This window comes from Notolabrus celidotus, chromosome 3 (genome assembly GCF_009762535.1).
Source record: "Notolabrus celidotus isolate fNotCel1 chromosome 3, fNotCel1.pri, whole genome shotgun sequence".
Lineage (NCBI taxonomy): Eukaryota > Metazoa > Chordata > Actinopteri > Labriformes > Labridae > Notolabrus > Notolabrus celidotus.
In genome coordinates, this window is record NC_048274.1 from 3136293 (window position 1) to 3149302 (window position 13010).

General features: G+C 42.4%; 1 protein-coding gene across 1 annotated transcript in view; it reads right to left on the reverse strand.

Annotated features, from left to right (window-relative positions):
* The window catches only part of LOC117810657 (protein kinase C-binding protein NELL1-like), a 459515-nt gene that overhangs the window by 13052 nt on the left and 433453 nt on the right, over positions 1-13010 (reverse strand). The window contains exon 17 of the mRNA XM_034680585.1: positions 764-957. Within this exon, the coding sequence (XP_034536476.1) occupies positions 764-957 (194 nt within the window). The remainder of the gene's footprint in view (positions 1-763; positions 958-13010) is intronic.

A 13010-nucleotide genomic window follows, 5' to 3' on the forward strand; every position in this document is an offset into this window, starting at 1 on the left:
GCATCACAGAAACACCGACATAAAGATCGAGATAAACGCTGTCAGTTCCCGCTACTAGCAGCACCTCGTCCTGCGACTGCCACACAAACAGGCTGTTAATGGAACAGGTCTCTCTCTCTCTCTGTGTATGTGTGTATTTGAATAATCGTCGAATAGATGCCAATGATTATTGCATAGTATTTTTGCTTGAAATGCCCATCCATATCTCTTACCTGGCCTTTTATTCTCAGGTACAGCCTCTGTGTTTGTGCTGCATTAATCTCACTTACAGTGTCTCACCTTCATGATGACAAACCTGATCAATATCTCACTGTCCTGCCGTCGCACCTCACAGCCTCCCGAGCACAGAAATGAGTTGTTAAGTTGCCACAAATATTTGTCAGAGTGTGAGTCTAACTGGTCACCGAGGACTACTTTTCTTTACACAGCTGACCCTGTGTGATGCTTCACTTTGTCAGCTGAGGTTCAGAAAGGATTTATAATTTTCTGTTTGTTTGTTTCATACTTTTATTTAACAATTCACGTTCCTGTCTTGTGTCAACTTGAGGGCAACTCAAATGTTTAAATCTGGCTCTTTGCTTTAGTCCCCACTTCAGGTTCCTTCCTCTCCTCATTGTGAATTCATCAAACCATCCAGCAGTGGGATCCCACTCAGAGCCACTGGGATATTAGATGCACTCCAAACAGATTACAGAAACAACATTCATGTACGGGATAATGTATTCTCCACCAGACTGTAATGTTGTGTGTTCACACTCTGTACCTTGCAGGAGCAGATAGCACAGCGGTCAAAGTCTGGTTTCCAGTCCTCCCCGTTGCGTCTGATTCCCTCTTCCTGTGGACAGTCGCCGCTGCAGCCCGGACCAGACGTGCACACACAGTCGTAGCCTCCAGGGAGGTTCACACACACACTGTCGTTCCAGCAGGTGTGTGTCTGCAAACTGCACTCATCGATGTCTGGAAGACAGAAAGTGGGTCACTGTAAGTATAAGACAAATTAATGACAATGAGTATAGAAATGTGTGCTCGTTGTGTTCTTGCATTGTTGTATTCTCCATATGATATCATGTTTGTGCTTGTAGTATCAGAACAATTCTTTACATTCTTTTTTTTTTTTTTTTTTAAGTTATATTTTTGGGCTTTTTATGCCTTTAAATGATAGGACAGCTGAAGAGAGACAGGAGATGTGGGGAGTAGAGAGTGGGGGAGGACATGCATGAGATGGTTGCGGCCGGGATTCAAATCTGCAACCTCTGCGACGAGGACTGTAGCCTCTGTACGTGGGGCGCTTAGACCACTAGGCCACCAGTGCCCCCAATTCCCTACATTCTTAAATAGAAATTATGACAAAAGGCTATTTATTGAAATGTTATTGTTTGGTTGGAATCTGCTCTGTAGTGTCAGTATTTCCTTATCTTACATCATTTTGTGCACTTTTGACAACCTTATTGAGTAAAGATGTCAACGTTTAAAATATATATACACCAAGACTTAGATGTATTTTATTTATTTATTTAATTTAACCTTTATTTAACCAGGTTGGTCCCATTGAGATCAAAGATCTCTTTTTCAAGGGAGGCCTGGCCAAGACACCCAGCAGCAAAAAACACAAAGTTACAGACATAGACACACAGAGAACCAAAGTACACTTCACAAGCACAACATTTGTCGCAGAAAGAGCAGTTACCTAGGAGGTGGTTGTAACAAGATACACTAAAAACAACAAGATCCTAAAGATTCAACTTCCAGGTCTTTCATTTTAGATTTAAAAACATTAAAGCTAGGGTTGGTAGTCCCAGAAAACTAGCATGAATTTGAATGTAGCATTTCCTCAGGACTCCGTCTAACCCCTCCCCCCGTCCCCTCAGAGCTCCTCCTGACCATATGATGGTGACTGATTCCAAACCGGTCCTCAGCACATCGTTTGTATTTGGCACTACGTGAACTCATGTCTCACTCAGCGGTAAGAAAACACCAAAACATTCTCATAGTGAAAGTTAAAAACACAAACAAACATGAAATGTACGCTGTGCAGGAGGCGGGCAGAACGGCAGGACGGGATTTGATTGGTTTCATCATTTGGCTCCTGATGGCAGGGATTGGTTGGTGTTTTCCCAGGTTTACTCTGGCTGTAGATAGCGGCTTTTTTTTACCTCTTTTTTAAGAACACATTATGTATTGATTGTCATCGGGACATAAAGATCATTTTAACCAGTATAACAAAAAGTGTATCTAAATCTGACTACCAACCCCAGCTTTAAGTGACACCAGCTCCTTGAGTTTCAAGCCATTCTGCAAGAAAATTCCAGGATGCAGAATACCTAAAAGTCCCTTTTCTGAATTTCTGTTCAAGCTTTTGGGACAGAAAGCATGAAACAGTCCTGGGAACGCAGTGAGTACTGTCCAGCACCTTTGTGTGATGAAGACACAGAGCTAGTGATGAAGCAGACCAAGAATTATAAATGAAAATGTACCAAACTACGGGTCGCCAGAGACCGGTGAGTCAGAGCTTCACAATTGGTAATGAACCTCAAGGAAGCATGGTAAGCTGCATCAATCTTGTGAAGACACTGAGCAGTGGTGTGCATGTCCAAAACATCACCCTAGTCAAGAACCGGTATAAAAGTTGCATCAACAAGACGCTTCTTTGCATCTGTATTTATTTGAAAGTAAAAAGTCCTCAGCTTTCAGGTACAACATGTTTCAAACTCAAAGTACGAGATCAATAAATTATTCCTTAAGCTCTGCAAGAGGAGATGTTTTCTATGTCTGCAACAAATGTGGTGCACTTTCACTTTTAATTACATTTTCTTTCCCTCTCATTTCCCCGTGGGTATTATATGCTTCATTTTTATTAACTTGTGTTGTGCACAAATTAGTATTGCTGCCCTCAAGTTCTATTCATCATTCCATCCAATAAACGCCTCTCAGTTATTGCAGTGGTGGTCATTCAGAGAGGGGAATGGGACTTTTGGCACAATCATACGATAGTGGAATAGAGGAAAATTTGACTTAATCATTTCCCACAAACTGAAAGTGTAGCACTGTTCTGTGCTCAGTGTAACGCACACGCTGCTGTGGATGCTGTCTGCTTTATATTTCAGGCTTCGGCAGCTGCAGCACTGTGCTTTCATCTCTTTACATCTTTGGTTCTGTTGTTATAAATTCAAATTCAAAGCAAAGTTATTTGCATTATATTTTGAGGAAAGGAAACTAGGTCATATTTTAAACTTCTTACCTATTTACACAAAGAGTCTAACTTACTCACAGCCTGCTTCAAAGCTTCAGGCACATCAATCACAGCCTATAGAGGTACTTTCTCTTCATGGCTTCAGTTAAACCATCAAAGAAACCAGACATCTGCTCACTCAGCTTCTTTCTCGCTCTTCCTCTCTCCACACCAAAAGAACCGCCACAAACAGAGAGGACGGACGGCATTTTCATCTACTTTTCTTTATCAGCGGGTCCACAGGAAACAGGGAGCCAAAAGTCGGTCCCAACCTTTTATCAAGGCGTGACATTTAACTCTCTTTATCCTCACTAAATGTGAGCTGTTCAGAGAGAAAAAGACCAAAGTCCCTTCGACAGCAGCTCGGCTCTCCCCTGCTAGCACCTGCTGCCTACAGACATCGATCACTCCCCACACCACACTGACAGCAGAGTGCTAGTGTTGCATGAACAAAGCACCCAAGTGGAAAACTGAAACTAAATATTAACAAGTAAAACTGAATGCAAGTCATGTTTTTTCCTCATGTGTTTAACTCCAAACATGCTTTCATACTTAAAGTGGAGCTGCAGCAAAACCATGTTTCCTGTGAGTGCGGTGGGAGACTGTGGAGACTTTGAATAGTGTAAAAAGCTTGCTTTGACTCCCTGCAGGTGTTTGTATGGTTAAGCTGTATTAAACATGTTGATAAAGCAATGCTTTTTTTTTCTCTGCACTACGCACTACTTCCATCTGTCTTGCAAAAAATTTAACTCACAAGCCATTACTAATGCAGACATCTGAATTTGCTAAAATACATCCTTAAATGCTAAAGGTTATGAGTTTTGCACAGCTGACTTGACAGGCAGGTGAGAACACTGTAGGCTGAAAGTCCACCCAAGCAGCAACCTCTGGACTAAAAATATGAAGCCCATGTGGAAGTGTTATAAACTGCAATCCATCGAGCACCCGCTTGAGGCTGGCTGCAAAAACACCGGAAACCACATACACACCAATAAACATGTTTACAGCCTGGTTCAAAAAACGGCTTGGGTCTACGTAGCTGATTTCTCTATCAGCACACAGTGTGGGGGCTCAATCTTTTGCTAATGAGGCGGTTTAGATGCCCAAATAAGGACATGACTGACTTGACTGACAGGCGGGAACACATAGCTGTTGGCTAGGAGGCTCAAACCCCGCCTCTTTACGTCACACTTAGCTTGGTTGAGTTCAGCATTACCAATATGGCTCCCGCCGACGATTGGCTTCAAAACAGCACCCATTATTTATGCAGTCTATGGGTCCACCTCAACTCCACGTCTTTGCTTCTTGCTAGGTCGACTGAAAATTAAGTTGAGCCAGCATTTAAAATACGGCAACTGCCATTTGATGTCATGGAGACATACGTCCATGTTTATACAGTCTGCGGTACAATCAATGACATAGCTGGCTGTGTACAATCGCAAGGTTCAGCGGCAAGCATATATCTGGAAATGATTCCAGGTAAAATCATAGACAGTGTAAATAATGAACGTAGTATCCGTGACGTCACCCATCTGTTTCTGAAGCGCTGTTTTGAGGCTAATCGGCGGCGGCAGCCATATTGGAAATGTTGAACTCAACATAACTGCTGTCGAGCGAGAGTGACGTAAGGAGGCGGGCTTTGAGCCTCCTAGCCAATAGCTACAGTGTTCCCCGCCTGTCAATCAAGTCAGCTGTGCCTCTCATAATTGAAAACTCGTAATCTCAATATCTTTGAAATCGACGCCTTAGAAACAAACTCACCCCCCGATTGAGAAATGAGCTATCCAGACTACACTCGTTTTTTGTACCAGGCTGGAAACATGTTTATTTCTGCTGTAAAGATTGGCTTTTTTGAATTGGTGTGTATGTGGTTTCCGGTACTTCCGGAGCCAGCCTCAAGTGGACACTCGATGAACTGCAGTTTTTAGCACTTCTGCATTGGCCTCATATTTTTAGACCGGAGGTTGCAGCTTGGGTAGAACAGAGAGGTCTTGAGTAAATCTTAAGAGAGGCTGCTAATAGAGCTGCTGCTGACGTTAGCTTAGCTTGTGACTAGATGCTCATCTTGTTTCTGGGTTCCTTCAGGGCACTGAGCCGAACAAGGCCATGCAACAATGACAGCAATCATATCACATCCATGCAGGGTTAGTACACAGCTTTAAAAAATGCAATATTTTGTATAAATGTATAATGCTATATCTGTAACAGATTACACTTGACATGACTGTCAGTAGAGAAAATAAGGTATTTGAACATTTTCTTTTTTTTTGTTCTTGTTGAACTTTTCTATAATACACCTCTGCAGTAGGATGCCAGTTTGTCTCACATAATTTAGCCAATATTGCTTTGAAGCCGTTATCCAGTTGAGTTTGAGCTATGAAAGGAAATCAAAAAGACAAAAATACATGACTTGTACCCTTAGACTGTAACATATAAATGTGGAGAGCCTGCGGCTAAAGGTTCTCACCACGTTAACCCCATGCTGGTAGAGCTATTCTGGATGGACATGAGGCTGCAGCGATAGCAGTTACATAAACACACTGTGACAGAGCTGAAAACACACTCTAATTGGTTACACTATCAGTTTAGCTGGATGCAGGAGGAGAGGAGAAACTGCTCTGCTGAGAATTTATTGTGTCTGAGTCAGACTATTTGCATACACTAAATGAAATCCCTGTCAGCCAGTCAGACATACAGTACTGTACTTCCGCTGGTGGAAGGATTAATGCTCTTCATGCTACGTTCACCACATTCAGCCACAAGCTGCTGCCTGCAGATGAAGCGCACTTTTACATGCAGGCTGTGAAAGAAAGACTAACATCCGAACACAAAGGCTCTGTGGAGAAACCAGCGGAGCAAAGCTCAACCATATGAGGAAGTCACACTCGCGCACCTACATGTGCTGATACACATGAAAGCACTAATTCTGTAGTATGTGAACACGACAACACACAGTCACACAAACACACGAGCGTCCCTGTAACAGATGTTGGTAATTAGGAGGCATCAGAAAGCTCAGTATTTCAATATTTAAATGATATTTCTTTAGTGAGACTCCAGGCAGCCCATATGGAAAGGTCATGTACACCAGAGAGAGAGATGAAGCACACACACACACACACACACACACACACACACTGCAGTGCACACAGACAGTGGTAGTTTATGGTGTATTATCCTCATCTCCATGCACAATCTGTTTATTAAAGCCACCTGCCTCTCCCTGAAGCATTCGGCATGATAAAGAGGTTTGTAATGCAGCACATGCAGCTCTCACTCTGAGCAATAAAGCACAGGGATCGCCGCTTGCAGCTGCTCTGCACATAACCACAATAAAACGCAGTGCAACACAAACAAACATAATGCAGTGTAATGAAATATATTGCATCCCGGCATTAACAAAACACACTGAACTGAAACTAAACAACCCATTGCATTACCTTCTGAAGTACTTTGAATGATGAATGGTAGAATAAGATATTGTAAGAATCTTGTGTGCACACCATTTGAATACATCACGGCGAGCTTTGTCACAGACTCCGCTTTGTATCTGAGGAGACATTAGGAAGCTTCTGTGTAGCTCCTTTCTAAGGGATGCTTTGATGGAGGAACGGTAGCTGCAGACCTGAAGAGTCTCTGCCTTATCAGCGGTGAGTTAAATATGTGTTTTGGTTAACAGAAAGGTCAGGGCATCAATACCACAGAGAGCTGAGAGCTGAGACCTGCTGCACAGTCTGACTTCAATTGGGTATATGTCAGTGTCTAGTGCAGGGAGAATATAGGCTTCAGTTTTGCATGTTGTAGCATTATTCTTTGACGGTCTGAGGCTGGTTTAATAATACATCACACTCAGCTTTTGTATAATTCACAATGACGCCGCACAATCTCGGCTATGTGATGGCCACCATAAACACCAGGTCAATATTTGGTAACATCCTGGTCAAGGTTGGAGTGACCCAGCACTACTTTTGAACTTCTGGGTCATCCCAATAATATTGAATCTCCCAATATGCTCTGTAGGATGTGAAGGTGAGCCGTCAATCTTTATGTACATTTAATGGTTGACTTTTTCACTCAACCCCAAACTGATCCCCAACTGACTGTAAAGGTCTCTCTAATATATTAGAAGACGTTCCATATGCTGGAAGGTGAAAGCAGTTGCTCTAAGCATCTTATGATGTTGCAGATGGATCTAAAGTGGCTCATTATAACATGGGTTATGTATCAATTAAAGTGCACAAGAGTAACCAGAGACTGTCTCACTAGCAGACTTTGTGCCACATTGCAGTCTCTTGTTTCACATTTTATGACCTGACTGTCTGAAAAAATGTCCCCGGAATTTACTGTCCATATTTTTAGGACGATCTGGCATCCGCTATAAACAACAACGATGGACTGGACGAGACTCAACATCCAAACTGCTTATTTATCAACTCCTCATTGCAATAACAGAAACAAAAGCCCATGAGAGAATGTATCAAACAAATTCCTAACTCACAGAACTTAAAACCAGACTTCAGGGTGGAGCGATCAAACACCTTATGACCTTGCAGGATTTCACACCTCACCTCAACCGTCATCTTCCTCTCATTTATTCCAAAGCTGTAGCAGCACAACCTGACCCAAACTATGCTTGGAAATTACAGTAAATGCTTTCAAAGAAACCCTAATTTGTATGAATGTGAGGTATGTGTGAAGTGATCAATGTTCTGGGGTGGGCGGGATCTCTATGGTGTTTTCGTAAATTGGGGCGGCAGTAGCTCAGTCCATAGGGATTTGGCTTGGGAACTGAAGGGTCGCCGGCTCCAGTCCCAGTATGAGCAAAGTTTGGCAAGTGGACTGGTGGCTGGAGAGGTGCTGGTTCACTTGCCTGGGCACTGCTGAGGTGCCCTTGAGCAAGGCACCGGACCCCCAACTGCTCTGGGTGCACTGGTTGACGGCAGTATCCTCACTCTGATATCTCTCCCTAAGCATGTTCACTGCATGTGTGTGCAATTGTATGTATATACCAAAAAAGCATGTCCAAAAATAGCATGAGTGGAAAAAATTGAATTTCCCCCCTGGGGATCAATAAAGTACCTTTCGTTCTTCTTCTTCTTTAAATTAGGGCCCTAGCACTGACTCGCAGTGGCTGTGAGGCCCTATTGGAACCCTAAAGATTATTTTTCTGCCACTTCTTTCCCTATTTTGGAGGCCTGAACATGCACCAAAAGTCACCAAATCTTGCCCCAAATTCAGAGCCCCCCCCCCAAAAAATGTATGATTTCATTGGTTTTGCAAAAGTACCTGCTCCATAGGGATTTTTAAAGTGATGCCCCTCCGAATCTTTAAAGGTGACATATCATGCAAAATGGACTTTTTAATGGTTCTCTACCTGGAATATGTTTCCCTGGCATGTCTACAAACCCCCCGAGAATGAAAAAAATCCATTCTGCCCCTGTTCTGATTTCTACACCTTTCTGTAAATGTGTGTGAAACGAGCCGTTTCAGACTTCCGTGTTTTTGTTACGTAACAACAATATCCGGTCGGTCACGGAGTCAGAGCTCGGAGCTTGTTCAGCCCATAGACTGTATAAAATAATACTGAATCCCCTCCTCTGTTTTTCATTACCTGCACAAATGTGTGCTAACAAGGAGCTTAGGAGGGAGGCATGCTAGTTGTAGGCTGTCTTAATAAACACAGAGGTCGCTTTTGCTCCCCACGTCTGCAGATTTGAAGATCTAGTGGATGATTTTTATTTATCATGGATAAGTGCTAGCGCTAGTTAGCATAGCTACATAGCTACATGTCGTAGCTGTAGCTGTGTACCAAGATACACGTCTACATACTGACAAATAAAACAACAAGAAACACTAAATCTGTGACCAATCCTTCAGAAAAGGTCCCGCTGCCTTTCTGGCAGAGGTCGGTTTTACTCCCCACGTCTGCAGATTTGAAGATCTAGTGGATGATTTTTATTTGTCATGGATAAGTGCTAGCGCTAATTAGCATAGCCACACAGCTACATGTTCATAGATGTAGCTGTAGCTGTGTACCAAGACACACGTCTACATACTGACAAATAAAACAACAAGAAACACTAAATCTGGGACCAATCCTTCAGAAAGGTCCTGCTGCAGGCGCCTCTCCGTCAGGATCAGATTCTGGATCAGATTCAGAGGGTTGAAGTAACGCTATCTCTGAGCAGCCGTGTATATTCAGCCAACATGTAAACATTAGATCAACGTGCTGGACAGCCGAGGCCACACCCACTTCCTGAGGGGGCGTGGTCAGAGAGAAAACAGAGTGTTCTGAAGAGGACTGAAGAAGAGGGCTTTTCAGGCAGACCAAAATCTGATTTCAAAGTGTTTTTTTGGGCATAAACTTTAAAGACATGTTTTGGGGACCTCTTATAGACCAGGCCAAGACCTGTAAAAAAGTCCTAGGTGTCATGGTGAAATCCCAAAATGGAAGTGCAGAATTTTTTTTTGAATGGTGGATTTTGGCTGATTTGTGCCATTCACAGGGTAACTATTATCAGTCATAGAATTATGTTCCTACTGTTACGTGTCACAGAACCTACTTTGTACTTGTCTGTGCATAAAAAAAAACCCAATAAAGAAACTTTGGAATAAAGAAAGCTTGTTCATTCCATTTGAGCACACTTCAATAATATCCTGTATTTTGTTGAACATGAGCCGTCTGAACCACACTGTTGGAGGAGGCATTATGTGTCATGTTTTCTAGGGACTGCTTGCCTTATAGCAAATTTAATCCATGTTTTATCTGCATTTGCAGAGAGCAATCTAATTAGTACCTTGCATCTGTTAACTACACTGATTCTCTGCACATAATTTGAGTGTAGGTGTAAAAAAAACAGACGATGTATGGAGATGTTTGAAGTGTCTGTACTGACACTCTAGAAACAGACCTCTCATGCCCAAAATGTTTGGAGTGCACTTCACAGATAAAAGACTCTCAGAGATGAATGTGTCACCCAGCAGGATACCGTCTGGGCAGCTCGGGCTCGGCCAGTTGTTCCGTGTGTCGAACATGAATTAGCACCGACGCGACAAAAAAGCACTCTTGTTCATTTGAAAAACACAACACATCCTTTGGCTGGAGAGCTCGTCTTTCCACAGGGAAACCATCCACCAGCACTGAATAATTCTCTTAATTGTTGTTTGCTAGCAAAACAGAAGATATCAACACTCTTTTGTTCCATTATTCCATTACCATACCCTGAGGATAGTTCTTTTTTTACAGAAAATATGTGAAAGTGAAAGTTTGGGGCTGTCTATTTGCATCAAAAGTTTAACTCTAAAATCCACGCTTCCAATTGTGGTATATCCCTCTAATGAAGAAACAGAATAGAAAAACCTTTGTGTACACTTACATCAGTAATCGTGTGCATAACTGCATCTGGCAACGAGACTTTGTGCCTTCTCTAAACATTATCCTCTTCTGTCTCACTAATTTTTGTCCCCAGTGCCGACTGCTTTTTCCTGCACAGCCGTCACAAACAGGAAAAGCAGCTGCTCAGGCAGTTAACTTGGAGCTGACTCACTTCCAACAAAACTGCCTCTGTTGTGTTGACTCATGAGAAGCTGTTGGTGGGAAATTGTGGAGTCAGAAAATCCTGTTAAATCGTCACTTGTACTTATTTTCCTTGCTGGCCTCTAACCTAATACTTCAGAGCAGGAGGAGAAAAAGAGACGGATGGTCTGTTACTGCATCATGCAACTGTTTGGTCTGGACACAACCACATGTGCATGTTTTCAGACAATCACCTGTATTTCCTAAGTGAGCAAGTAGCTACTTCCAATTGCATGGTTTGCAAAATCCATGCCTTTAGCTTGTATATGCATACGTTTTAGCTGCAATACCATCTGTTATTTATGTTTGTAGAAATATGACACAACCCAGTTTCCACTCGATGCAGTTTTAGTGCAGTTTCTTCACATGAAACAGATGTACATTGCCATCTCTCCTGTTTAGTGTGTTCAAATTAATCTGCTTTATGTCAAGTATTCATTTGCAGAATGATACAAGCAGAAATGGGAGTACAAAAACAGATTATGACATTTTTAGGGTTGACTAGATCAAATTCAAACATCTGTATCAAAGACTAGATTGGAGTTTTGGCATGTATGGAAACATGGCTCCTTTCACCTAGGCTGCAGCTTTAAAGGGGACATATCACGCTTTTTTCATCAATATATATTGGTCTAAGAGGTCCCAAAAACATGTCTTTAAAGTTTATGCTCAAAAAAACACTTTGAAATCAGATTTTGGCATGCCTGAAAAGTCCTCTTCTTCATTCCTCATCAGAACACTCTGTTTTCCCTCTGACCACGCCCCCTCCAGAAGTGGATGTGCCTCGGCTCTCCAGCACGTTGATCTAATGTTTACATGTTGGCTGAATATACACGGCTGCTCAGAGATCGCGTTACTTCAACCCTCTGAATCTGATCCTGACGGAGAGGCGCCTGTAGCAGGACCTTTCTGAACGATTGGTCATAGATTTAGTGTTTCTTGTTGTTTTATTTATCAGTATGTCGACGTGTATCTTGGTACACAGCTACGAACATGTAGCTATGTGGCTATGCTAACTAGCGCTAGCACTTATCCATGATAAATTAAAATCATCCACTAGATCTTCAAATCTGCAGACGTGGGGAGTAAAACCGAGCTCTGCCAGAAAGGCAGCAGGACCTTTTATGAAGGATTGGTCACAGATTTAGTGTTTCTTGTTGTTTTATTTGTCAGTATGTCGACGTGTGTCATGGTACACAGCTACAGCTACAGCTATGAACATATAGCTATGTGGCTATGCTAATTAGCGCTAGCACTTATCCATGACAAATAAAAATCATCCACTAGATCTTCAAATCTGCAGACGTGGGGAGTAAAACCGACCTTTGTGTTTATTAAGACAGCCTACAACTAGCATGCCTCCCTCCTAAGCTCCTTGTTAGCACACATTTGTGCAGGTAATGAAAAACGGGGGAGGGATTCAGTATTATTTTATACAGTCTATGAGCTGAACAAGCTCCGAGCTCTGACTCTGTGACAGACCGGATATTGTTGTGACGTAACAAAAACACGGAAGTCTGAAACGGCTCGTTTCACACACATTTACAGAAAGGTGGAGAAATCAGAACAGGGGCAGAATGGATTCTTTTCATTCTCGGGGGGTTTGTAGACAGGGACACATATTTCAGGTAGAGAACCATTAAAAAGTCAATTTTGCATGATATGTCACCTTTAATGATAAAGGTAACCAAAGTGCAGGGGTGTAAAGGAACCAAGTAAAAGTACTTCTTTACAGTACTTGAGTAGGTTTTGGTTTGGTTCTGATTTCCCAATTAGAAAATCTAATCGTCCAAAGAAACTTCTCCTGCAGTAAAATCCATCTCTCATTGATCACCACTCGATGCCCTCCCCATGAATGTGCTTAATAAGCTCCTTCTGTTGGAGCGTAGGAGCTGTAATCTGAGAATATCCCTCTGCTGTGATGAAACGTTGGGAACATACACTTCCTCACAGTGAGGATTTTCTGCACAGATATCACCGTGACTCAGGAGAACACTGGAATCATACATTGCTGCTATGAATCAAGCTGACTGCAGATGCCAGCATCCACGTGGGAACACGCTATAAGCCTTATGGAGCGGCATTTGTCTGTTTTTAATACCCAGAAGATAGCAGCTTGGAGTGTTCCTTGAATAAAACCGTTAAGGGAAGGTAATGCTTAACATCTGTGATGGTGAATACATGCTCATTTGTTCCATACTCACT